The 23,446-nt window shown below is 43.7% G+C and overlaps 2 protein-coding genes across 5 annotated transcripts in view; one reads left to right on the forward strand and one right to left on the reverse strand.

Annotated features, from left to right (window-relative positions):
- The window catches only part of STX8 (syntaxin 8), a 293,197-nt gene extending 271,964 nt beyond the window's left edge, over nt 1-21,233 (reverse strand). The window contains exons 1-2 of one of the 3 annotated variants that reach the window (XM_075560921.1): nt 20,549-21,226; nt 4,064-4,163 (exon numbers count right to left, since the gene is read on the reverse strand). In XM_075560921.1, coding sequence (XP_075417036.1) covers nt 4,064-4,163; nt 20,549-20,763 — 315 coding nt within the window. In that variant the 5' untranslated portion in view covers nt 20,764-21,226. Of the gene's footprint in view, nt 1-4,063; nt 4,164-20,548 lie in introns of all 3 variants that reach the window. The other 2 variants (XM_075560923.1, XM_075560922.1) reach the window with 2 other exon arrangements.
- The window catches only part of CFAP52 (cilia and flagella associated protein 52), a 64,760-nt gene continuing 61,605 nt past the window's right edge, over nt 20,292-23,446 (forward strand). The window contains exon 1 of one of the 2 annotated variants that reach the window (XM_075560919.1): nt 20,292-21,458. In XM_075560919.1, coding sequence (XP_075417034.1) covers nt 21,389-21,458 — 70 coding nt within the window. In that variant the 5' untranslated portion in view covers nt 20,292-21,388. The remainder of the gene's footprint in view (nt 21,459-23,446) is intronic. The other variant, XM_075560920.1, reaches the window with a different exon arrangement.

The raw sequence follows: 23,446 nt of genomic DNA on the forward strand, positions 1-23,446 counted from the left end.
ATTAAGATAGTAGATGGACTTTCAGTCTCTACTCAAGGCCTCCCTTAACACAAGCACACTTTGTTCTGATAACTTGGCACTCTTTGATATTCACCTTCCTGATACGATCACTGAAGACAAAATGGGTACATAAGCAAATGTGGTGAAGAGAGCTGATGGTGTCTGGCTATCAAAAGATATAGTATCTGGGGTCATAAAGGTTTGAAGTCAAACAAATGGCCATCTAGTGAGAAAGCAGCCAAACCCACATGGAAGAAGCACACTAGCCTGAGTGATCATGAGGTGTTGATAGAATCGAGCATCAGGTATCAAAAGATCCAAAACAAACAACTATATCAATGCAAAAGAGAGGGGTTGGAGTGGAGACCCAAAGTCCCTCTACAGACAATTGGATATCACCCCACAGAAGGGTTCTAAAGGGATGATTCACCCAAGGTGTAGTATAGCATCGACAAATTACTCATTATTCCTGTAGTTCCTGAATACTTCCTTCTCCCCACTCACATGACCCTGTTCTACCTTACAAATCTGGCTAGAACGAAGAATAGACATTGTTACAGGTAAGAGCTCTGAGGAATGGAATTCAGGAAAGATAAACCCTCAGGTACAGTAACGGGGGTAGCAATATCATGAGGGTAGGGGGATAGTCAGGGAAGGGAAAGGGTGAGAAAGGGGGAAGCCATCACAAGACTGGATATCTAGCCTTCCCACCAACCCCAAGGGGATAAATAACAGAAATGTGGGTGAAGGGAGACAATGGACAGTGTAAGATATGAAATAACAATAAAATATATATAATTGACCAAGGATACACTAGAGTAGGAGGGTGGGGGAAGGAGGGAGAAAAAGAGAAAATTATATCAAGGGCTCAAGTAGAAAATGTTTTGGAAATGAAGATTGCACCATATGTACAAATATGCTTGATACAATTGAGGTATAGAATGGCAGAAGAGCTGTAAGAGCCCCCAATAAAATGATTTTTTTAAAAACACTGAAAATTAAAAGAATTGTTTAAATCTTTGAAAGGCTAAAACAAAAAATAAAGGCCAGTATGAGAGTTCAAGAGGAGTGACAAATAATTAATGCAGATGCAAAAGATTTAAGAAGGCGACATTAGATTGTAACTATTCTAGTATTATTAATTTAATTTCTAGTCATTATGATAATACCATGCATTTAAAATGCATTTAGGCTTTATGTAAAGGGAATTATTCCTTCTCTAAGATAGAATTTTGAATTAATAAGCTATTAAAAATGTCGCTAAAACGTGCTTTCATTATACTGCTAGTGGAATAACTGTTCCCTACTTCTTTTTATAAGTGAAATTTCAGCATTTATTTTTTTATCTTCCTTACATTTTTAAAACTGTAATGTTTCTGTTTAAGAATTCTCCTTATGCTACATTAGTGTCATGTGTTTTGACAGCATAAAAATATGCAAATGCAGTCTTTTTAATGGTGGGGGGGAAAAGACAGAATATCAAAGGTTTACTTTTCTGTTTTATCAACAGTAACAATTCTACAATGACAGTGGAAACCAGTGCTCCCTCCTGAGATCAGCAGGATCACATAAAAGCAAAAAACAGCAGGCTATTCACCAGAGCAAAATGATGGAAACAAGCTCAATGCCCATTAGTGGAAGAAGGAGTAATCAATGGCCCCTACATACGTGACATACTACAAAATGTTACCGAACAATGGTAAGTCTGCAAATCAGGACAGGACATGGATGAACCAGGAGGACATTCTGTTCAGTGAAAACAGCCAGTGACAAAAAGGGTAGTTACTGAGTGAGACTACTACTGTGAATACTCAAGAAGGGATTTTCCCACTAAGAGAAACACTCTTTGATGTTAGCGAGGGTTAGGCATACACTGAGCCAGAGTGGGGGTGGTGGAGGAAGTAATGCACCATAAGAGAAGGATGGATGAAGGCAGGGAAAGATGCTGGAGAGGTGTAAGAGCTAAATGCAACAGCAGTAAGTATGGTCAGGTGGTAAACTGAGGACTGGATGAAATGTAATGCTGCTAAATCTTCTGTGCTCATAATTATGGATTTACAAAGCCGACTCCAGTGGGGGAAGACCCTCACTGTTATGAGATATAAATAATCTTAATACACATTCCCAAGACTGAACACAGTCCCTCCAAAAAACCCCATAAAAGAACTGTCGCCAGAAGATGAAAAAGATAACAAAATCCCAAACTCATTGAAGCCAGCATAACACTGATACCCAAACTAGGAAAAGACCCCACCAAGATTGGAAATTACTGTAAATCTTTGCGGAAGAAGAAGTCTCATTTTTCTCCCAACAAGTGGCTGGAGGGTTTGAACTGTTGCCAGTGAGCAACCCAACATGCATATGGCTCCACTTTAAAAAGAGAAAATAAAAACACACACCTGTCCAAACACACACTCACACTTATTCTTGCAAAAAGTAAAACCCCAGAAAGAAGACGCCAGAAACAAATGTAACAGTTACGTACAGAGCGTAAATGAAGAAGGAGTAGGACCTAGAGAGATGGAGTAAGACTTTGAGTGCACCTTTTTATTCAATGTTGGCTCTTGAACAATATCATATTTTTTACCTTTAACCAAGAAGACTGCAAGGGAAAACTAATCCCACAAATGAACACAGACAGGAACCAAGAATATGCTTATGAAGCACACAGGGAAAGAAGAATCCATTCTAATAAATTGAACAGAATAAGCTGGATGAGGCTTCTCGTGGCTCAAAAAGAGACTAATTCCAAAACTATTATTTGCAAATTGTAAGACAGACCAGCTGAGTAAAACTATTGTGAATAACCCACTGTTTTTTTTTCTTTCATGTGACCGGCTGACACTCTCAGAAATCGGCGTTCTTTCTGAAGAAGGAAAACACACGTATGGAACGGGGGAGCTCAGAAGCCTGTGGCACTGGACTCTAAGGTGAAGGAATCAGTACAAACTCCCGATTTTCTAAACATCTCTGGCCCAGCCAAAATCTACTGCTGTTTTCGGAAAGCCCAAGAGCTAAAGGTGGGTTTTACATTTTTAAATGTATAAAGGACTAAATTATCTTTTCAGTGAGACTAGTTGGTCAAAGAGTTTAAGTCACTGCCCCTTGAACTGCAAAGCCTAAAAGATTTACTATGTGGGGCAAGTTGACTAACTCCTGAACTGCACGATAAAGCTCTTAGAAACGTTTAAGATTAAACAGACCAATTTAAATCAATTCCACGTTTCATAGAGTCTTCGTGACTAAGTACTAGCAGTCCTGGTGGAGCCTGTCTGGTGAGCACAGAGCCGCTATCTATAAGGTTGGGAGGGGGACGATGAGGCAATCTGCTTCCGTAAAGACCTACAGCCTCATAAACCCTCCCTGGGTCACTATGGGCTGGAATGGTCCCATGGCAGTGAGTTTAGGTTGGGGAAACGGGGCGTCTATGTCAAGTCATTAGATCACTGTATACATGCACACTCTTATAGCCCAAGCCCGCTACTATCAAATTGATCCCAGCTCATAGTGACCCTATATAACAGAACAGATCTGCCCTACACAGTTCCCAGGGCTGTGAATCTTTACAGAAATAGGTTGCCACACCTTCCTCTCTCAGAGAAGCTGGCTGATCCAAACCACTAGCCTTTTGGTTATCGATGGAGCACTTAGCATGACACCCAGCTCCTCAAGGAGCCCAGCCTGGGGCTGGTGAGTTGATGCCAACTCGCTGTGAGCCTACAGGACAGGGGGATCCAGGACTGTTGTCCTCACAGCAACAGCCTCTCCCGCCTTTCTCCTCGGAGCTGCTGGTGGGTTTGAGCCACCACCTTTCAGTTGGCAGCTGAGTACGTTAACCACCAAGCCACCTGGGATGCTTACACTCTTGTACTGTATCTTTTGCATAGCTCAACTTAAGAAACTAACACGCACGGGGACTGCACGGATTGAAAAAAACACAACCATATAGCATGCATTATTTGCATACAAGACAGTCCACACACATAAAATGCACAGACTCGTAAGTATCAGAACTCACAGCTCATGGGAATCATTTTAAATGCGAATCCTCTCCTGGCATTACCTTGCTTGTGTTTTCGCCATTTCGTTCATACTGATTTCGTTGTTGAATTTTCTCAGCAATCTGTTGGGCAATTTGACAGGTAGAATCGTATGTGGCAAACCTGCAGAATAATTAGACATGGAAAAAAATGTTTAAGGATCTTCACATGCAAAAAAAAATCTATATTACCTAAGTTTGAGTTTCCGATTCAAGTGCCAAATGTGAATTTTTGAAGTAGACACACAAGGACAAATGGGCAAAGCACGCACGGAGTGGAGATGACTCTTTGCCAGGCACTCTTCATGTGTAATGACTCAGCTCACACACAGAGCGTGAGGTGGGGAGCAAGGCAGCTCCATCTGCACATGTGATAAGAGGTGGCACCAAAGAGGTACCAAGTGGAACTGCCAGATTCCAACCAAGGATGTCAGATCCCAGAGACAGATACTGAGCACTGTTCCCAGGACTGAAGAAAAGAGCAAAGTAGACCAAGTCCCTGCATCCAAGGAGCTGAGATGTCAGTGAAGGGTGAAAGAACCAATCAATGGACAGTGTCGGGTGTTGATATGTGCTAAAAACATAAATACATAAAGCAAGGGACAAGAAAGAGAGGGACAAAGGTTGGTTTTTTAAATCATTTTATTAGAGGTTCCTACAACTCTTATCACAATCCATACATACATCAATTGTGTAAAGCACATTTGTACATTCATTGCCCTCATCATTCTCAAAACATTTGCTCTCCACTTAAGCCCCTGGCATCAGCTCCTCATTTTCCCCCTCCCTCCCTGCTCCCCCCGCTCAAGAACCCTTGATAATTTATAAAGTATTATTCTATCCTATCTTATACTGTCTGACATCTCCCTTCACCCACTTTTCTGTTGTCCGTCTCCCAGGGAGGAGGTTTTATGTAGATCCTTGTAATTGGTTCCCCCTTTCCAACCCACCCTCCCAGTATCGCCACTCACACCACTGGTCCTGAAGGGATCATCCGCCTTGGATTCCCTGTGTGGATTCCAGTTCCTATCTGTACCAGTGTCCATCCTCTGGTCTAGCCAGACTTGTAAGGTAGAATTGGGATCATCATAGTGGGTGGGGAGGAAGCATTTAGGAACTAGAGGAAAGTTGTAATGTTTCATCATTGTTACATTGTACCCTGACTGTCTTGTCTCCTCCCAGAGACCCTTCTGTAAGAGGATGTCCAGTGGCCTACAAATGGGCTTTGGTCTCCATTCTGCACTCCCCCTTCATTCGCTATGATATGTTTTTTTTGTATGGGATAAAGGTTTTATTTAAGGTCAGGGGGAAGAAGTTTGTCATGAGGTAGGGAGGGATGAGTTTACAGTACAGAAACGGCAAGTACTATTTATCCCAAAACAGAATACTCTGGGGACCAAGGGCGCATCCGCCTGACACCATGTTGCCCAGAATGCCCTACAAAGACTTACTGAGCTCCCGCCATAATGGGACTTTCTGGACTCACTATGAATCCCCCTTAGTGTTGGTTTTGTTGCAGGCATTTTTACTTCTTCTGTTTTATTTAGAAAGGAGCCTATGGTGAAGCCGTTGGGTAAGCATTGGTTCGCTAATGGTAAGGTCAACAGTTTAAATCCACCAGCCGCCCCTCCAGAAAAAGATGAAGCTGTCTGTCTCAGTAAGGATTTGGAGCCTCGGAAACCCTACATAGGATCTCTCTGAGTCAGAATCGACTCCATAGCAGTGGGTTTGGTGGTCCTGATCCAATTTGAAAAAAAAACAACAACACCATAGTGTGCATATATATTCCATCTCTCCTAACAGACTGCCTACTCCTGGAGCAGGGACTGTGCTGTCCTCATATTTGCTTGAAAAAAAAATCACTCATTTAAAAAAAATCTTCCTCCTGCATATCACTTTCACAATGAACTCATACATATTACTTGCACACCAATATTTCTTGTAATGAAAACAAAACAATCTCCAATAGGCTAACAGCTGAGCCCCTGACCTGGGCCAGGTGCTAGGGGGCCTTTTACGTGTTAGACGTCACAAAGATTCTAAGTTGACAGTTGCCATCAAGTCAATTCCAACTCATGGAGATGCCACGTGCACAGGGGAGAGCTGCTCCGTAGGGTTCGAACAAGCAGATCCAAGAAGCATCTGGGTGTATTCAAACCATGCACCTCTCAGTCTGCAGTCAGGCTGCTTCAACGTCTGTGCCACCTAGGGGCTCCATGATGGGGTGCTTTTGTTATCCTTAGGGTTCATAATTAGCTTTGCCAGGCTTAACAGACTCAACTTTTACTAAAAACATTTTCTCCATTTTAAAGCCCACTTCAAATTGGCATTCTGACACCACAGCTGTATGTACCTTAACCTCTCTGCTCTTAAGTAGCAGCATTCCGCTCCAGACAAATGAAGGGACTTCAAAATGTGTGTGGAGAAGTGGAAATCGAGATAACAGAAGACTTAAATAAATGGAAAGATGCTACACGTTCGTGAACTGGAAGATTGAATAGTGTTAAGATGTTTATACTCTCCTAAGTGTTCTCTATAGTCAATATAATCCCAATAAAAACACCCACTGCCTTCTTTACAGACATGGAAGAACCAACTGTTAACTATAGGAAATGGCAAGAGGCTCCAAATAGCTAAAGCAATGTTGAAAGAGAAGACGAAAGTAGGGGAGGACTCACTTCGTGATCTCAAAGATCAAGTCTTTTGTGAAGATTTATAACTAGAGTCACCTCATACCCACAAAGAACTCTGTGGACATCCCATTGGACAAAATTGTTGTCAACAAGGATGTCTTCAGAGCCACTGTACTTGAACACAAGGCCAGGTGAGAGCCCAAGGTTAAATTTGAGGAGAGGTACAAGACACATAAAAAAAAGTGGTTCTTCCAGAAACTGCAGTGCTATATCTTCATGGATTGAATCATAAAAAATATCCCGCCCCTCCCCCTAAACAAGTGAAAAAAAAACAAGGTAATGATGAAGGATATCTTTGGAAACCATATAGCCATCAAAAGTTGAATCATATACATTTAACAAAAGACAAATAGCCAGTCAAAATAAACATTTCAGGGGAACGGTGGGCAAGATGGTGACTGAATAGCAAGTATGCCGGGGCTCTACAGGTGACAGCTTGCTAGATAAGGGACAAACTGGGTTGTCGCCTCAATGTCTGTGCTAATGAACATCAGCTGTCAACGAAACAATGCAGGGGTTGGAAAGAAATCAGGCACCTATTAGACACCTATGGGAAAGATCCAAACTGAGCATGCTCAGACACAAGCCCCCTAGGCCCAGGTCGCAGCTCCACCTGGGTACACAGATTAGGCCCATTCACATGACATCACATGGGCTTAACCTCAGCTAATAAGATCAACCAATACCTTCAGCCACGCCTCCCCAGCCAGAGGGGTAAACTCAGGCCGCAGTTTGCTAGTCTCTCTGGTACCCTGCTCTTGTTCAGCTGCGGACTGCAAGCGGAGCATGAGAATTTCTCCCCCATGAGGGTGCACATGTGCCACCCGGGTCCTGGGGCCTGGCCTCCCCCTCAGGCCTCTCTCTGGGCCCCTGGGATTTCCTGGTGCTGCAAGCGTGAGTTTGTGCCCTCTTCCTGTATACTTTCCACGTGGTTTTTCAGCCATGAACCCCACGGTTTCCGTGCAGCCTTGTACACTTTCTGAAACAGCGTGTGCTTCTGAGACTGTAAAACCTGAAACGTCCCTGTTCCTCATAAACGTCACTTGAATTGCACACATGCTAATGCTACATATGTTCTTTCCACGCTCGAAGCAAGCACCATGGTACCCCAATCTGGGAACCTCGCAGACCAGCTGACTGGAATATGCTACACTGCAGGCCACAGGATTTTCAGCATAAAATAAGTAGAACCAATTTACTAAGAGAGCAGCCTATTAGACTCTCTGTGGTCATTTTCCCACAGTGTTCGTTGGCAGAACCAGAGTCCTGGGTTAGCAGAAAGGACTTACCAGGGGCTGAGGGGAGGCAGAGTGACAGGATGTAGCTATAAGAGATCAGCCCCGGGAGGATAAAAATATAAATAGCTGTGGCTATCCGCCCAGACCAGAAGAACCCAGGGAGAGACCCCACAGACCTGGGCCCCCAATAATGTGACCAACACAGACTGCCCGGCCACACGGTGGGGGGGCGGGGAGTCAACAGGGCAGCCAAGAGCAGGTGTAAGTGAGAACACAGCCCAGTGAGCTCCAGGCCCACTCAAAAACTCTAATCCCCCTATGTGAGGTGCCCAGCAACACAGACCCCACACCAGGGGCAAAACACCCCAAAAGCCTGAGACCTTAAAAAGCATGGTCACTCTGGGACTTTTTTTTTTTAACTCCCCTAGATTGCCTCCATCACACACCTGGTTCATTAACAAAGTTTTAGCATAACAAAGCAGGGAGAAACCAACAGGTTTTACAAGCAGCCACATTACAAGCAGCAAGTTTTACAGGTTTAAGCTGGAGACAGTCCTAGGGACCCAGAGGGCATCCACATCACATATCTGGTTGTCAGTACAGCAAGCCTCTCACATAAGACACTAGCCCTCTGAGTAGGTGATTGCTTTATTTTACCCTCCTAGACTACCTAGGGAGGTGATAGGAATAGACCACATCCCCCCACCCCCACTTGGTAACCCCTACCATCTGAAAAGAGCAAATCCATCCTCTGACCCCTCAGACCCAAGAGCTCTATTCTCTCAAGATAATTAAATCACAAGAATACAGGACTTGCAGCCACACCACACACCAAAATCATTCCCTAGCCTGAATCTCAAACCCTACTCGGGCACCCTACAAGATCACAAGGTAGTAAAACAACACACCACCAAACACTGTCCCCAACTGCCAAAGAGATCTATGCCCCAAGCAGTCCTGCCGCCTCCCCACCCCAGGACAAATGTGGGACCCACTTGTTTTTGGTCTGTGTTCTAACACTTTATACTCCCCTACACTTTACAAAGTTGTGCATTGTTCTCATAATTCATCCCCAATCAGGACTTCCCCATTTGTGGGTATAGGTAAGGACCCAGAAGGAGGGGATTATATATTAGATTTCTAATCTATTAGAAATAGAATAAATTTATTCTATTTCTAATACATGCATATTAGAAATAGAAAAATTAGTAACCCCCCTAGAAAAACTCCAAACAGAAACACAAAGAATCAAACACTAAAATAACAGAATTAAACAACACTATAAAGGAACAGAACAGTGCTATAAAAGAACAGAGTAACAACTGAGGAGAAGAAACCCTGATTAGTGAACTAGAAGAACAGACAACAAAATATGCCCAAAAAAGGCAGAAAAAAATGTGAGAACACATGGGACACAATTAAGAGGTACAACCTGCGTCTTACAGGCATTCCAGAAGCAGAGTAAGCAAAGAAATTCACACAGGGTACAGTCCAAGAGCTCCTGAAAGAGAGCTTTCCTCGGTGTCTAAAGGAGGAAAATATAGCTATTCTGGAGCCAAGAGGACCCAGCCAAAAGGAAAACTCCCCGGCATGTTGTAGTCAAGATATCTAACATCAATGACAAAGAAAAAATTCTAAGAACAGCCAGAGAAAAGAATATTAATTACATACAAAGGTCAGCAATTAGAATAACCTTAGATTTATCAGCAGAAACCATGCGGGCAAGAAGATAGTGGCGTGATATATACAGAGTACTTGAGGGAAAAAAATTGTCAACCTAGAATCCAGTATAAAGAAAAGTTATCATCAAATATAATGGTGAAATAAAAGTATTCCAAGACAAGAAAAAACTAAAAGAATTCACAAAATCAACAGCACCACGACAAAAAATATTCAACGAAGTACTCAATGAATATTCAATGTCCAAATGACCAACAGTAGCAACACACAAACCTGAAACCAACATATAATTCCTCACAAAAAAAATACACACAGACCAACACCCAAAGCAAAGAAATAACACAGGATGAACCAAGAAACTAAACACAACACACATATATAAAGCAAAATGGCTGTAATAAATATACACGTATCAGTAATTTCACTAAATGTCAATAAATTGCACCAGTAAAGAAACATAGGAGCAGAATGGATAAAAACCAAAACCCATCAATTTGCTACTTACATGAAACACACCTCACAAAGACATGAATAGATTAAAAACCAGAGGCTGGACAAAAGCATGCCAAGCCAACAGCAACCAAAAGAAAGCAGGGGTAGCAGTATTAATCTCCGAGAAGATGGACTTCAAGACAAACAACATAATAAGAGATACGAATGTTCACTACATAATGATAAAACTATAATAGCTCAGGAACCCATAACTATAATAAACATGTGCACCCAATGAAAGATCTCAAAATATGTCAATCAATCCTCACAGAATTGAAAAAGGATAGAGACACATTGACAATATAACAGGAGACTTCAATAATCCACTCTCAAGGAAAGACAGGATGTCGAGAAAAAAACAAAGACATAAAAAAACTCAATAACAGCAATAAAAACAAGTTCATAAGTGAGAACCCATCACGTGGGTGGCTATATAGCGCATCACGTGGTTGGCTATATAGCCCATCCCCCAGGGGGACAAATAACATAACTGTGGGGAGATAATGGACAGTATAAGACACAAAATAATAACAATAATATATAATTAATCAAGGATTCACTAAGGTGGGAGGGTGGGAAAGAGAGGGGGGGAAAGAGGAGCTGACACCAAGGGCTCAAGTAGAAAGAAAATGTTTTGGAAATGTTGATGGCAACATATGTACAATTGTGCTTAATACAATTGAACGATGGATTGGCATAATATTTGTAAGAGCCCCCCCAATAATATGATTAATTAAAAATAATAATAAAACGAGCTTATAGACATATACCGAATGTTTCATCCATCAAAACAACAGTACACATTCTTTTCCAACACACATGGAACATTCTCAAGAATAGGGCACATACTAGTCCCCAAACCATGCCTCAACGAATTAAAAAAAAACAACCGAGATCCTTCAATGAATCTTCTCAGACTACAAAGCTATAAAATTATAAATCAACAGTAAAACAAGTAAAACCATACAGACAAACACATGGAGATTGAACAACATAACACTCAAAAACAACTGGGTAATAAAGCAAATAAATGAAGAAATTTAAAAGTTCCTTGAGACAAATGAGAATGATAACACAACATATCAAAACCTTGTGGGACACAGCGAAAGCAGTAATCAGAGGGCAAGTTAGAGATATCAATACACCTGAAAAAAAGAAATCTAAAATCAACACCCTAACACAACACCTCTAAGAACTAGAACACGGACAACACAATCCCTCCAATAAAGGAAGGAAAGAGATCATAAGAATCAGCGCAGAAACTGGGTGAAGGGAGACGTTGGACAGTGCAAATTATGACAAAATAATAATTTATAAATTATCAAGGGTCCATGAGGGAGTGGGGAGCAGGGAGGGAGGGGAAAAATGAGGAGCTGATGCCAGGGGCTTAAGTGGAGAGCAAATGTTTTGAGAATGATGAGGGCAATGAATGTACAAATGTGCTTTATACAATTGATGTATGTATGGTTTGTGATAAGAGTTGTATGAGCCCCTAATAAAATGATTTTTTTTAAAAGAATCAATGCAGAAATAAACTATATAGAAAAAAAGTTTAAAAAAATCAACAAGACAAGAAGCTGGTTCTTAAAAAAATTAATAAAATAGAGCACTGGCAAAATTAACAAAGGAAAAAAAGAAAATATGCAAACACCCAGAATAAGAGATGGAAACAGTGAAATAATAACAGATCCCAGTGAAATAAAAAGAATAACAGCACACTACTATGAAAAACTGTATTCAAACAAATTCAACAATCTAGAAGAAATAGACAGATACACAGAAACACCTCACCCACTCAAATTAATGCAGACAGATATTGAAAAGACTCAAGAGGTCAATAACAAAAGAAGAAATAGAGCAGGGCATTAAGAAGCTACCAACCTAACAGACCAGACGATTTCACAGGGAAATTCTACCAAAAGTGACACAGATCCTATACAAACTCTTCCAGAACATAGAAAAAGACAACAAACTCCCAAACTCATTCTACAAATCCGACATAACACTGATACCAAAACCAGGCAAACACCCGAAAGAGGCTGAAAATTATAGCCCAATCTCCCTCATAGACATAAACGCTGAAACCCTCAACAAAATCTGCAGTACGATTGGGGGGTTGCCAGCCCCCCACCACTAATCATGGGCTCAATAAACACAATTGTATGGTTGAGATATAGAAATATTAAAGTCATCAAGAGCATGAGAGATAGAAGAGAGTCAAATAATGGATTTAGACACAATTCATGGTAGCATGCTCACCTCCTGGATGGCCATGATCTTACCAGCCAGGTCCACGCACAGCGTAGGTTGAGGGGAGGTGGGGTGGAGACCCAGCAGGAGGCTCAAGGACCGGGCCGGAGGCTGGAGCCCTGGGCGCAAGGCTGGAGGACCCCCACTTACTGCTGACCAAGCATTATATCTCTTGGGGGGGGGCATGATTACAGGGAACCAAACGTCACAGGAAGGGGCAGTACCATAGGCACACACATCGTAGGAAGGGGATGTGTGAGAGGCATAAGCGTGACAGGAGGGGGATGAGCTCGGGGTGTGCCCATAGGAATGGGGAGGTCTAGGGGTAGACATGTGACAAGATGGGCAGACCCTAGATTCACTGGCAGCCTAACCTTGGTCATCCTTGGGCGGGCTTGACCTCTCTGGGGTCTCCTACAAGGAAACAGACAACTACTGTCCTTATTAGAAGGGAATGGGCCCTATTTGTTGTGAATAAACAGTGGTGTCTGCTGCTCTAGATGGCTGATAGCCCTTAGGGAGACTAACCCTGATCTACTTCTGATGACCTCCAAGTGTATAGGCATTCGCAAGCAGCTAAGTTTGGCATATATTTGGGGGAGACAACTTGGGAGAAATCCTTCTGTTTCCCACAAAAATCCTGGCCAATAAAATACAGCAGAAGATAAAAAATAATAATAACATAAAATAATAATAACATTTACCAAAAATATACAGAAATCTACAAAAGCTCAATAAAAAAATAACAAGAGACCCAATCACGAAATGGGAAAAAGACCTGAAGACAGTTCACCAAAACTGAAGTACAAATGGCTAACAAACACATGAAAAAAATGTTCACAATCACTAGCCATCTGGGAGATACGAATTAAAACCATAATGAGATACCACTTTACACCCACAGTGCTAGCCCAAATCAAAAAAAGAGAACATACCAAATGCTGGAGAGGATGTGGACAGACTGGAACTCGTACACACTGTTAGTGAACCTGTAAATTCATACAGCCACTGTGGAAAACGATATGGCAATTCTTAGAGCAACTGGAATTGAAATCCCATATGATCCAGGAATGCCACTATTAGGCATTTACCCCAAAGAAATGATGGACACAATAAAGTGGAGGTGTGCTCTCCCATATTCATAGCAGCACAGTTCACAATAGCAAGAAACTGGAAGTGGCCCAAATGTCCAACAATTGAAGAATGGATAAGGAAATTATGACACACAGACACAAATGGAATACTACGTATCCCTAAAAACAGCGATGAAAGCATGAAGACATGAAAGGGTTTGGAAACCATGATTGAGTGAAGGAGGTCAATCACAAAAGGACAAGTGTTTATGAGTCCACTACTATAAGAGGAAACAGCAATTAAACAAATCTTAGGAACCAATTCCTGAATGAAAGGAGAGAAGGCTACCTACTAACCATGAACCATCATCTCCCACTTGTGCACTTCCAAAGAGCCGACATGAAAGAGACCCCCACATTGCCTGGGTCACTCCTTCAAGAGAGGGGAACTGGGATATGACCACCCACTGGAGGCTATGCAACATCAAAACAAGACTGGGGCAAATCAATAGCCCCTCCCCACCCCACAGGATTGGAAGGTAAAGGGTGCTAGAAATTCAAGCCAAGACCAGGGAGGGGACCATCTACATTGTGGAAGAGACGTTGATAGTTCTGTTGGTGAGTATGGTGAGTGAATGGGGAGGACTAACCTCACAGCAGGAAAGGATGCTACACAAAGAGTGTAGGGAACCTAGGGGGGGTCAATGCGCCAGGTTTTATGCTCCTGGGTAGACACTACAAATATGTTTCTACCAACTTTCAGTGACCCACACCACGGACTTAGTACCATGCTGACCACGGAAGCTGACATTGCAGGCAGCAAGGCACAACACAGGGACTGCACCAGAAGGACTTAACATTGAAGCCTCGCTAAATGAACTGAACTCTGCCTGGAAGCTGCCTGCACCCCTGGACTGATGGGAGAGGAAGCAGAGAGTGATACTCGCCGCCCCACCCCCAGGTAGGCATTGGACCTTGCGGGGGAACCCCCAGCTCGGTGAAAGGGACCCAGGATCACCAAACATGCAGTACCTCGATGCCACCTTGCAGTGGCACAACACAGGTCTGATTCATTGAGCAGGGATCTGCACTTGGAAGAATTGATCCAGGAAGGCCCCCCTTACTTAGGGTGAACAGAGCCCAGTCGAATGGGAGATCAACTGTGTAGGGTAAAAACTCATGGATTGTAGCTCAAGAAGGAACTGGACTGCATAGACACCTCATAGCAACAATGTGTGGTGTTCTGGGTCATTGGGAAAATTGATGATGACAGAGCAATCGGCTTATACCCCAGGGGGTCATTGACAATGCTGTACTTCTTTGTTTATATGTGGCTTTTGTTTTCCTGCTTGTAACTTGGTTTTGCTATTCTTTCTTTTTTTCCCTTGTGTGTGTGTGTTCTGTTTGTTGGGTTGCTGGTTGGCTTATGGCTGCTATTGGTGCAGTTGGTCTTATAGGATTTTGATTTTGTCATATTACAACCTCCAAACTAAACAGATGTGAAAACCCCAGGGACAAGCAGAGGGAGTCTGGGCTCCTACTTAACTCTAGGCCCAATTCAAGAACAGTTAGTTCTGATCACATGGCTCTGCTCGATGTTCACCTTCATGAAATGATCACTGAAGATAAGGGTGCTGCAGCAAAGTGTGGTGAAGAAAGTAGACAGCCTGACTATTAATCTGGAATAGTTCCTGGACTTACAAAGGCTTGTAATCAAACAAACAGCCATCTAAGCAAGGAGTCAACTAAGTCCACATGGAAGAAGCACACCAGCTCGTGTGAGCCAAAGATGACAATTACAAAATTGGAATATGACGAAGGGAAAGTACCAGAGCTAAAACTATGAACACCCAATTTGTAGAAGCCTATGGAGGACAGTGGGAGCCCCAAATCCATCTGCTGAGTATCTAGTCAGACTGAGGCGTGGATCCCCGCTAGCCACAGCAAGGGTCTCAAGCAGCCTTACTGTCAGTCAGAGGCCATTGTCATCTTGATTCTGCTGGATCGAACTAGATACTTGGCCAGCTGACCTCCCTATAGACCCAGCCTGAATGTGTTGTGGGTGCAAGTACCTCCTACTTGTTCCATGACAGAAATGTCTTCCCTGGCTTTTTAAATGCTGACTGGGGGGGTCTTTTCTTTCTTACTAATTATTTGTAATTTGTCTTTATAGTATTATTACTTTATCCTTACCACCTTAATTTGTTTTTATTGTTTCTGTTGGGCTTCCCAGGTTTGTGAAGCACAGATGCATAGTGGTAATAGCTGGGACAAGGTTTACGCGGGGGTGGTTAGAGAGGGAAAGGGGATTTGGAGACTAAACAATGAAAGCCGGGGGTGGGGAGAGCGCACAAGAATTGACTAATTGCACAACACATGTTAAAGACAATTTAACCACAAGGGCAAGGGGAGGTGTTCTAAAATTCATGTGGTAATGACAGTACAATTCTTGATATGATTGAACGGCTGAACGATTCAATTGTATGATATGTAAATAACATGACAATAAAACTGTTGGGGGATAAAAAAATTCACCAATGAGAACCTTCAAGTGACTATCAAATCCCTGAAAATATTATTAATGTCTTTAGCCATTAAACCAAAATTGAAATCCACTGCCACTGAGTCTATTCCAACTCCTGCGACCCTATTTAGAGTTTCAAGACCGCACATCTTTATGGGAGGAGACAGTCTCCTCTTTCTCCTATGGAGCAGCTGGGCTTTGAACTGCCAACCTTGTGCTTAGCAGCCCAATGGTGAGCCTCCACTGCCCATGGCTCCTTCTGAAAACTCATCGCTGATGCACAGCAACCCACTGGGGTTTCTGAGACTGTAATTGTTTACAAGAGTAGAAAGCCCAGTCTTTCTCCCTCAGAGCTGCTGGTGGTTTCAAACTGCCGACCATGCGGAACGAAGCCCAATGTGTAGCCGCTACCAGGGTTCCTTAGAGAAATAAAAATCAAAACCATATGAGATACCAAATGTCACTAGGATAGTCTACATTTTACAATAATAATATTATTATTATTAGCAAACTAAGGCCACAAATCAAGCGTTGGTCTCTAGTCATGGAAAGGTCCAGCAAGCCACTGCTTTATGCCAAATCCAAGGTCACCAACCAGGTGAATGAGTGGCCACCCAGCATGGGTGCATTGATAGTTAAATGGAAAACTAATTTACTCAGCTAAATCACAATAAAATGTGAGGGTTTTAAAATGTGAGGGTTTTGGGGAGACCACCACCCAAAGTCACCAATATTATTATGACTGTATTACACTAAAGATACCTTCGAACATCTGTACTTGGAAATGATTATCATCTCTAGTTTTTCTTATGCATAGAAAGATACTCATGGCCATGGAATGAATCACGACTCACGGTGGGAGTTAACATAATCTATTGTTAATTTGAGACTTAAGAGTGAAGGGGTGGAGCTCAGTCTGTCAATCAGGTTGCAGCTTGATGGCCTCATTTGGAGGCACTAAGGAGATAAATAGCTCACTGGAAGAGGGACGCAAGTACACTCCCTGGGACATTCCTGTTGAGAAGACACATGGAGCTACGGTAGAGCCCTGGAACTGAAGGAGCCACATGGAGACTCCTGCCAGCTCTGAGATGTTTCCACTGCCACTGGATCCACAAGACTTTCCACCCACTGGCCTGTGATCTTTCTGCAATGAGTGTGATTCCATGTGTTGCTTGAGTCTGAAGAGGAATTTATAGATTGGTATCGTGCATATGGGCTAATATCGGACTTGATCTGGACTGGGCTGGGATGTTTTCACTTGTATATAAAGCTTATACATGAGTGTCTATGAATTTGTTATTCTAGTCTACCCAGACCAATACACTCACAGTGACCTTATAGGACTGGGTAAAACTAACTGCCCTCTGGGTTTCTAAGACTGTAACTCTTACAGAAGTAGAAAGCCTCCTCTTTCTCCTGTGAAGTGGCTGGTGGTCTCGAACTGCTGACCTTGTAAGACTAGTTTGCAACCACGACACTGCCAGGACTCTATACCCTAAATACTAAGACAAGCAGATGACCATACCTCCGCGTTGCCACTTTACATACAGACTGGACTTGAAAGATTTAAGAACAGAACACATCTGTCATCCAGAAACTGTGTATTCATCCCTACTTTCCTCTAGTTTGTTTATGGTTCCATCTTAATGCGTTTTCATGCAATCCATGTGGCCTTTCGTCCCTCCCAAATATCAGCCATGGAAACCTCTATGGAACACACCTCTATGTGACACACCTGGGGTTGCCATGAATTAGAATTGACTAACAGCAACTGATTTTGAGTTTTATGTCTACCCTGGGTGGTTAGCTTCCAGGATGTGGAAACAGCTTAGAAGTATGTGCCCAGTGACTGAAGAACACTCGGACTCTTGGATCCACTAGGTACCCTTTCAAGAAGTCTGCTTAAAGAAGAGATGGAACAATTAACTAGTCTTTGGGATTTTACTTTCAATTAATCAATTACTTCATCTAACAGAGACAAGAATAGTACACTATGTCACTCGTGTCAGTATTTGGAAGAGCCTGGTTACCATGGTGGGTTTCACATTGAACTGCTAACCATAAAGTCAGGTGTTCAAAACCACCACCTGCTCCTCAGAAGGAAGATGAAGATTTCTACTTGCATAAAAATGTACCGTCTCAGAAACCCACACAGGCAGTTCTGGTCTGCCCTATAGGGTAACAATGAAGCAGAATTGACTCAATGGCAATGAGTTTGGTTTTTCAGTTTTGTGTATACATTTATATTCATATGCATCCATGTATATACACATTTACATAAACAATTTAGTTCATATGTATTTTGTCTATATGTATATACACACATATGGTGTTTATATATGTGTGTGTGTATATATATATATTCCAAAACAGAGGGAAATTTTCTAGGTGATTTCATAGTCTCTGAAAACAAGATTTTTGTAATATTATAATAGCTACAATGTGTTTTAGGGTACAAAAGACCCCAAAACTCAAATATAATTTAAGCAGACTCTTTATTGTCTTAGACAGGACAAAGACAAAGCTCATTAGCAAGAGATGATAATGATGTCCAAGGGTTGACAAAGAACTGAGGCTTAAATAGGGTGTGAGAGGACAAAGGACACTGTCACAGAAGCATGACCAGTGGCAGAGCGATGCATCACAGTTGCAGGCAGGACTGCAGAAAGAGAAATGAGACCATGCGTGGGACATTCATATTATGCTACAGAAGAGCCTCCAAAATTGGTCAGGGCCCTCTGACTAAGGCCATCAGGACATGTTTTGAAGATGTGACCCCAGAACTATAATCTCCAACAAGGACACACCCAGGCAAGTCCCTAAGGGAGGCTGCCCCTCCCTGGGTTAATTATAGAGTGGGAGGAATCTACTTTCTAATGTATTCTGCCTGAGGACAAGACGGCTCACTTTCCCTGTTAATGGTCACGAGGAAGTCATAGGAGGCTTAATCCACCTGGAGGCTCTGCAAACTGATTTGGGCTTTCACTGTTAGCTGTAGCCTTCTGCAAATCTAGTGCTCAGAACGCAAGCTCTAGCATAAATATTACATAGTATACACTACTATATAATATTGTATATTATACTAAGAGTATATTATTTATATTTTTAAACCTCACTGCCACTGAGTCACTTCTGACTCAGCAACCCTATAGGATAGAGTAGAACGGCCCCGTGGGTTTCTCAGGCTGTAGATCTTTACAGGAGCAGAAGCTTCATCTTTTTCCCTCGGAGTGGCCAGCTTGAACTGCTGGCCGTGTGGTCAGCACCCCAAAGTGTAATCCGCTATACCACCAGGACTCCTTATATAACATAGTCAGGGCCACCGAGTCGATTCTGACTCACAGCAACACTATAGGACAGGGTAGATCTGCTCCTGTGGGTTCCCAAGACTGTGACTCTTTGCAGGAATGGAAAGCCGCATCTCTCTCCCGGGAAGTGAATGGTAATTCTGAACTGATCTTGTGGTTGGCAGCCCAACACAGAACGTACTACACTGCCAGGGCACTTCTATTTAATACACAGTAATACACATAGATACACATATTTCAAAAGCGCTTCTCTGTATCACACATAGTTTCAGAAAACAAACGATGGATCCTTTGTACATTTTAAATTAACATACCCATTTTAAAAATCAATAGTGTCTATTTCCAAATTTTCCCTACTTTCTATGTTTTCTACTCTGATTGTATAGACCTGTTAACACTGGTGATACTTCAATGAAAAGATTGACACGGCTTTCACTTTGATCTTGGTTCCATCCTCCCAACATCCAGGCTGCTTGCAAGTTACACAATTATAACCTACATGTAACATGTCAACATAAAACATACACTCCAACTAGAACTTTATAAAGCTATATAATACGCTTTGAACTCCTAAACCAAAAAGTTCAAATCCAATCTGCTTTAATGATAAATTCTTTGGAATTAGGACTTGTCTTCCACCATTCATCCCTTGCAACTGAATGGCTCCTCGTTTTAAATTAGCCACCCTTATCAGCTAGTGTTTGACTGCAGAAGTGGCGGCTGAAACAAGTCGTGCTATTTACACAGAACAGGGTGCAATGTCTTATAAACAAGTGCATCATCCCCCTCCCAGATTCCTACAAATTTTCGATGCGGCCCACAAAAAAACGCAGGTCCTACTCCCAAGTCGCTGGGACTGGGGCTTCGAAACCTTGGTTTGCGTGACAAGGAGGGACATAAGGAAATTCTAGAAAAAGATTTCTTCTACTTCACTTCCACGGGGGGCCGTGGCAGCCGGCACCAGCCAGCTGCACGGCCAGGAGGAGCGGGATATGCCCGCGGCAGGAGGAAGCCCAAAGAGTCGGCCCCGTCCGCAGCTCCCCAGGGGACCACCGGGTCTCCCACCCGGGCAGCGTCGCAAGGACCGAGGGTGGCGGGAGACCACCCAGTTCGAAACGGAGGAAGCGTCCTCGCGGCCCCTCCTCTCCCTCTGAGAGACCTGCAGCCCCAAGGCCAACGGCCGCCGGGTCCCCACAGCCGGGCTGCCCTGAGGCTCACCGCAGACAGCCGCTCGCACCCGGGACTCACCAGGGGTCCGGTGCCATCCTGCAGGTCCCGGCGCCTCGGACACTTCCGGCTCGCGGCGGCTGACGACGGCGGCCCGCGAGGCTCACTTCCCGCCGCTCGGCCGGCGCGCGACCGCCGCCCGCAGTCCGCCGGCGCCTGGACCCGCGGCGCAGCGACCCGACCGCCGCGCGCTCCAGAGGGGCAGCGCTCCGCGGGGCGCCCATGGGCGCAGCCATCCGTGCCGGCTGAGCAACGCAAGTTCAAGGACAACCGCCATTGGACCGAATCGAAGCTTTTTCTCTGCAAGGTAGACGTTCTCAGGACCCTACTCCTGGCTGTTTGAGGCTCGGGGCGGCGGGTTCCCCTCAGGGAGCCCTTGGGGGGCACTGCTGAAGCGTTTGGGCTGCCGAGCAGGAGGTGACCGGTTCAACCCCACCCGCTGCCCCGCGCGGGGAAAGCGCGGCCGAAAGACGGACAGCCTTGGAAACGCTGACCGTGAATGCGAATGCGACAGCTGGGAGTGTGGTGTGTCTGGTTTCGGCCGTCAGGGGCAATGCCGCCCGTCTTCCTGTGAGGAAGGAAGATCACGCTCTGCGGCTTGGTTACATAGTTCTCAAGAATGGCACAGATTACACGAGCGAGAGGAAATTTCCGTGCCGGGCGTTTAGGTGCTCCTCGGTTTCTAGAGAACTGTGAGGAGATTTCTGCTAGCGAGAGGGAAAGAAGGACGGACGACGTGCCCTGGCTCCGCTCCCTGCCGGAGCGTGGACCCGGGACGCATGCGCGGCGCCGTTTCCATAACGACCAGAGGACGCGGCGCCGGCTCCGGAGTGGACGCGAAGGGCGCGGAGTCCTCCGGCGATGGAGCCCCAAACTCTGCCTGAGGCCGAGGTGGCCGAACTGGAGCTTGAGGCGGTGATCGGTTTCAATGGTGAGCCCCCAAGTGTCTCCGGGGATGTGGAGCGCTGATGCCGACAGACAGACAGACAGGCAGGCAGGCACCTGGTCCAGCCTGGGGTGGGAAGCAGAAGAGGACGCCCTGGGCAAAAGCCCTGATCCTTCAGGTCCCTGCCTGACCCGCCCCATTGGAAGGCTTGGGCTAGAACCTTCCTAGCTCCGTGGACACCTAGCACCAAGCCAAACACCAAATGCCCCGTCATGGAGTCCATTCCGACAAATCTTTACAAGCGCGCACAGTCGCCTTTTTTCCGCAGAGCAACGGGTGGGTTTGAACGATTGGCTTTGCAGTTGGCAGCCCAACGCTCAACCCGCTGCACCACTCGGACTCTTTTCCGATTCATAGCAACCCTACAATACAGAACAGAACTGACCTCCTGGGTTTCCAAGACTGTAAAATCTTTACGGAAGCCGACTTCTAGTCTTTCTCCCTGGGACAGCTGGTGGTTTCAAACGATGCACCTTTTTGGTGAACAGACTAACACTTAACCGCTGCACCACCAGGACTTCTCTCTGTGAAGATCGCAGTCTTGGAAACCCTATAGGGAAATCCGACCATGTCCTATAGGGTTGCTATAGGTCGAAAGGACAAAACCAAAACAACTCACTGGCATCGAGTCAATTCTGACTCATAGTGACCCTGTGGGCAGAGGGGAACTACCCCTGTGCAGTTCCAAGACTGTAATTTTTAAAAAATCATTTTACTAGGGGATCATACACCTCTTATCATAATCCATACATACATCAATTGTGTAGAGCACATTTGTACATTCATTGCCCTCATCATTCTCAAAACATTTGCTCTTCGCTTAAGCCTCTGGCATCAGCTCCTCATTTTTCCTCTCCCTCCCCACTCCCCCTGCCCTCATGAACCCTTGATGATGTATAAATTATTGTTTCGTCATATCTTGCCCTGCCAAGACTGTAAATTTTTATGGGAACAGAAAGCCTCATCTTCTCTCAGAGCACCTGATGGGTTTGAACTACGGACCTTACGGTTAGCAGCCCAACTCAAACCCCCACCACACAACCAGTGCTCCTTGTAAGCACTGGTTGTGCTTACAAGACAACTACTGGGGGTTTTGTTTGTTTTAAATCTTTTGAACATAAGGGCAGGGGCTGGATTAGGTGCAAATGTTGTGGGGAATTTTTGCTGAGGGGAGTTTGAGGGTGTTAAGAGATGAAAATTCATAGGGTTACACTTTAGAAAAAGCAAAGCCTTAAAAAAATGGTGCATTTACAATCCCTGAAAACCAAAATTGAAATACTTTAGGATGCAGAAACATCAGTGACGTTTTTAAGTTTTAAGCAGAGTCTAGGACCTGACTTTTGACTCATTTTCATTTTACCTTAACAAACTCTGATCAAAAGTGGGCACTTAGTTACCAAGGATAAGGATCCAGCTTCAGAACTGGTTATGAGGCCATTTGTAAAGAGGCCAACAGTGCAATTGATTTGATTTTTTTTTTACCTTCTTGGTTTGTGATCATCAATCTTTATTCACATAGGTAAATTTATTCACATCAATATTTATTCACATAGGTATATTTCAAAATATTCACATTTATTTAGAAATATATGCCAAATGGTGCGCTATGTGTGAGAATGCCAGGATAAAGACATCATCATACTTGGGAAAAATGAGTTTGGAAGATTGGAAAAACAGTGAATTGAAAAGAAAAATCAACTATCATTGCATTTCTGAAAGATAACGCTGTTAAACTTTTGGTGTGATCTTTTCATATATTCAGTCATAATTTATTCTAGTGAAAGTAGATTTTTAAAATAGATTTATGCTGCATATATACTCTCCTAAAACCAGATTATTTTCCATATGGTAGTATGCCACACCTACCTAAATTTTAAGTTTATTTAGTTATTGTTATCAATCAGGAGGGTTACATTTCAGATAATCAACTTTGTATTCAACAGTATAAATTACTAATCAAAACCTCTAAAGGT

Source organism: Tenrec ecaudatus, chromosome 10 (genome assembly GCF_050624435.1).
Source record: "Tenrec ecaudatus isolate mTenEca1 chromosome 10, mTenEca1.hap1, whole genome shotgun sequence".
NCBI lineage: Eukaryota > Metazoa > Chordata > Mammalia > Afrosoricida > Tenrecidae > Tenrec > Tenrec ecaudatus.